General features: G+C 40.5%; 1 protein-coding gene across 1 annotated transcript; it reads right to left on the bottom strand.

The window, feature by feature from the left end:
* Window positions 1-684: 684 nt before the first annotated feature.
* LOC146369042 (coxsackievirus and adenovirus receptor homolog) lies at window positions 685-1,755 on the bottom strand. The gene has a single exon (XM_084910637.1). It carries the CDS (start codon window positions 1,753-1,755, stop codon window positions 685-687), a length of 1,071 nt encoding a protein of 356 aa, XP_084766763.1.
* Between the last annotated feature and the right edge of the window lie 983 nt (window positions 1,756-2,738).

Here is a 2,738-nt window from a genome sequence, read left to right as displayed (position 1 = left end):
TGTAAACCGGCTTACACAGTCTTATAAATATCTATTTCTTTATTAGTTCTATATCTACATTTAGGCCATGATTTTATTTCCATTACAGAATTTTGAAATATTGTTTCATTATAGCCAAGGACTGCCCATAAAAGAACACACACGAGGAGAGGACACCTTTCAAAAATTTCATTGAGAAAATCCAGCTCCCAGTATTCAAATTGGTGTCCATCACCACGGACGGATCGCCTGTGATGTTTAGCTGCTCAAATGGATTCTTTTTTCCCCCCGCATATCTGAAGTTTTATTTGAACATTTAGTACACAGCTATCGGCAAGTACTTTGATTTTTTCCACGAAAAACAGAATGAATTTTGTTTGTCCTCAAGGATTTGTCAATTACAGTAGTGGCCAAAAGTAAAACTACATTTTTATTTCTCTGCAAATGTGATTGTTCTTCACTAGATCACCTAAGTATGTAAAACTTATTTAAATAAAAACTGAAATGGCAGACTGAATGAAAAATAGAAATAGACTTTGTGCCACTCCCAAAACTTTTGACCCTGGCTATGCTGATCCTCTTTAATCTTTAAAGATTGGTTGTAACAGACCAGTAAACCAGAAAGAGAACAGTATTAACAATATGTTTGCTTTCAAGGACAAACATATTTCTTCCTCAAAAGCAGTCTAAACAATTTGCTTGTCCTCAGGGTTCTGGAAGTTGCATATCTTGGTGATCCACTGTGACTGAGTCATCCACCTTTTTTGGAAGATCTTTCTCCTCAGTAAAGATGAACTTATTCTCTTTGTCCTTGCACATGAACCCTGCATCCATGTTTTCATACACTGCCATAAGATCCTTTACACTATGGGTGCTTTCCAAAGATCCAGGCCCCAGGTTATGACTTTTAATTGATAGGCATTTTTGAGGAGGGAGTTCATCCATCAATATTTCATTGCCAAACACTTTTCCATTCTTTTTTTTGCAGTAGCAGATAATGACTCGAATGACAGTGATGATAAGGATGATCATCACAATTATACTGATAACAATTGTTGTTCCAGATCCATTGTTAATGGTCTGTGGTGATGTACGATTTAAGGGGGAGCTGAGTGTAACCTCACACACTTCCATACCAACAAGGCTTACGACCACACACCTGTAGGTTCCAGTGTCACTCTCTGTGATCTTGCGTAAATACAAGTCACCTGCTATAGTGTCAACAAAGGCACTTTGAGGCAACATCTTGTTTCCGTTTGCCTTCGACCAGTTGTAATCCAGAGGGGGAGTACCTTGTGAGGATCTACATCTCATCCTGAGGTTGTTTCCTTCCTCTGCTTCACCATCTATGTAGCATACTGGTGTACTTGGCCTCTCCATTACGAACAGGTTAAAAATTTTCATACCAAACTCAGGTAACCTTTTCACCTTGCATTGGTAAGTTCCCATATCTGTCAGCTTCAGGTCAAGGATTCTTAATGACGTGTCACCATCTTGGGGATCAGGAGAGGCAAAGTGGACCCTGTTCTTTAACGGCTCATATAGATTACTGTATATCACACCTCCAGTATACCAGATAATGATCTTGTCATCCTGCTGTTTATCTGAAGGCACAATGTTCCACGCTATTTCCGTATATCCCAAGTTCTCAGATTCAAGGACAAACTCACAATTAAGGGTAACACTGGAATCTCTTGCCACATAATAGTTTTTTATGTGTGAGGTTATTTCTAGAGCACAGACTGAGTCTTTGGTCAGGGAGTACAATATTCCCATGAAGATCAAAAGCCATAGCCCAAACTTTATGTTGAAATATCTTGTCCTCAGTGGCATAGATGAGATGCAGCAGTTCTTTTGCTGAAACATCATTCTGTGGTTCACTGCATGGATCAAACTCGAAGTGAGCTGCCAGCGTGATGAAATTTTTCTGCTCAAATGGATTCTGTCGACAAAGTGCTTTTGGTTATAGAGTTATCACATGTTTCGGTCTAAGTTTTGTTATGTTTGAGAGATTTTCTAGTTCTTGATTCTGATTCTCTGCTCCTTATGTTTAGTGTCCAGTCATCCCTGCCTGTGTGTTCCCCTTGTTCTCTGTCAGTGTCATGTCTCTGAGTTCTGTCAGTGTATTTCCTGTTTTACTTTGAAAGTCTGTCTCATGTTAGTGTATTCTGTTTTGCTTACCTTGTCTCGTCAGCTTTGATTTCTCCCAGCGATGTTTCGCTCCTGTCATCCATTCCCTGATTGCCCCTCTGTGTATTTAAGCCCCGTGTTTTCTTGTGCTTGTTGTCGGTCCATCTGCGTTTGTCTGCGTTCTCTGCCGCTCTTTGTGTAACATTGTCCTCATGTTTTCAGGTATCCCAGTGTTTAGCATTTTGTTTTTCAGTTCAAGTGAGGTTAGTTTTCCCAGTTAAGGTTTAGGTAACTCCCCATTAGTTATTGTTTTTGTCACTTTTGCAAATAAACGCTCACTCGCATCACAGCTTTTGCCTGGACTTGGGTCCTTCCTTCCACAAACACCACACGACTGCCGTAGCAGCTGTGACAGTTTCGTTGCCAGTTGCTTTCCCGGACTTCCCCAACTATCACTGAATAATACACCAACAAGCGTTATGTGCAAAAATGCTCAACATGAAAAAGATAACGGATGTGGCAATGATGATCGCCTGTTCCATTCACACCAGATCTCTTCAAAGATGGCTATTTCGTGTGCATCTGGAGAAGGTCGACTGCGACGGGATGGCTTAGTCGAGGGAAATTCC

Source organism: Perissodus microlepis, chromosome 17, assembly GCF_051167445.1.
Source record: "Perissodus microlepis isolate ML-2025 ecotype Zambia chromosome 17, ASM5116744v1, whole genome shotgun sequence".
In the NCBI taxonomy this organism is placed as follows: domain Eukaryota; kingdom Metazoa; phylum Chordata; class Actinopteri; order Cichliformes; family Cichlidae; genus Perissodus; species Perissodus microlepis.
The sequence above is the reverse complement of the archived record's forward strand: the minus strand, read 5'-3'. Positions and strand labels throughout refer to the sequence as shown.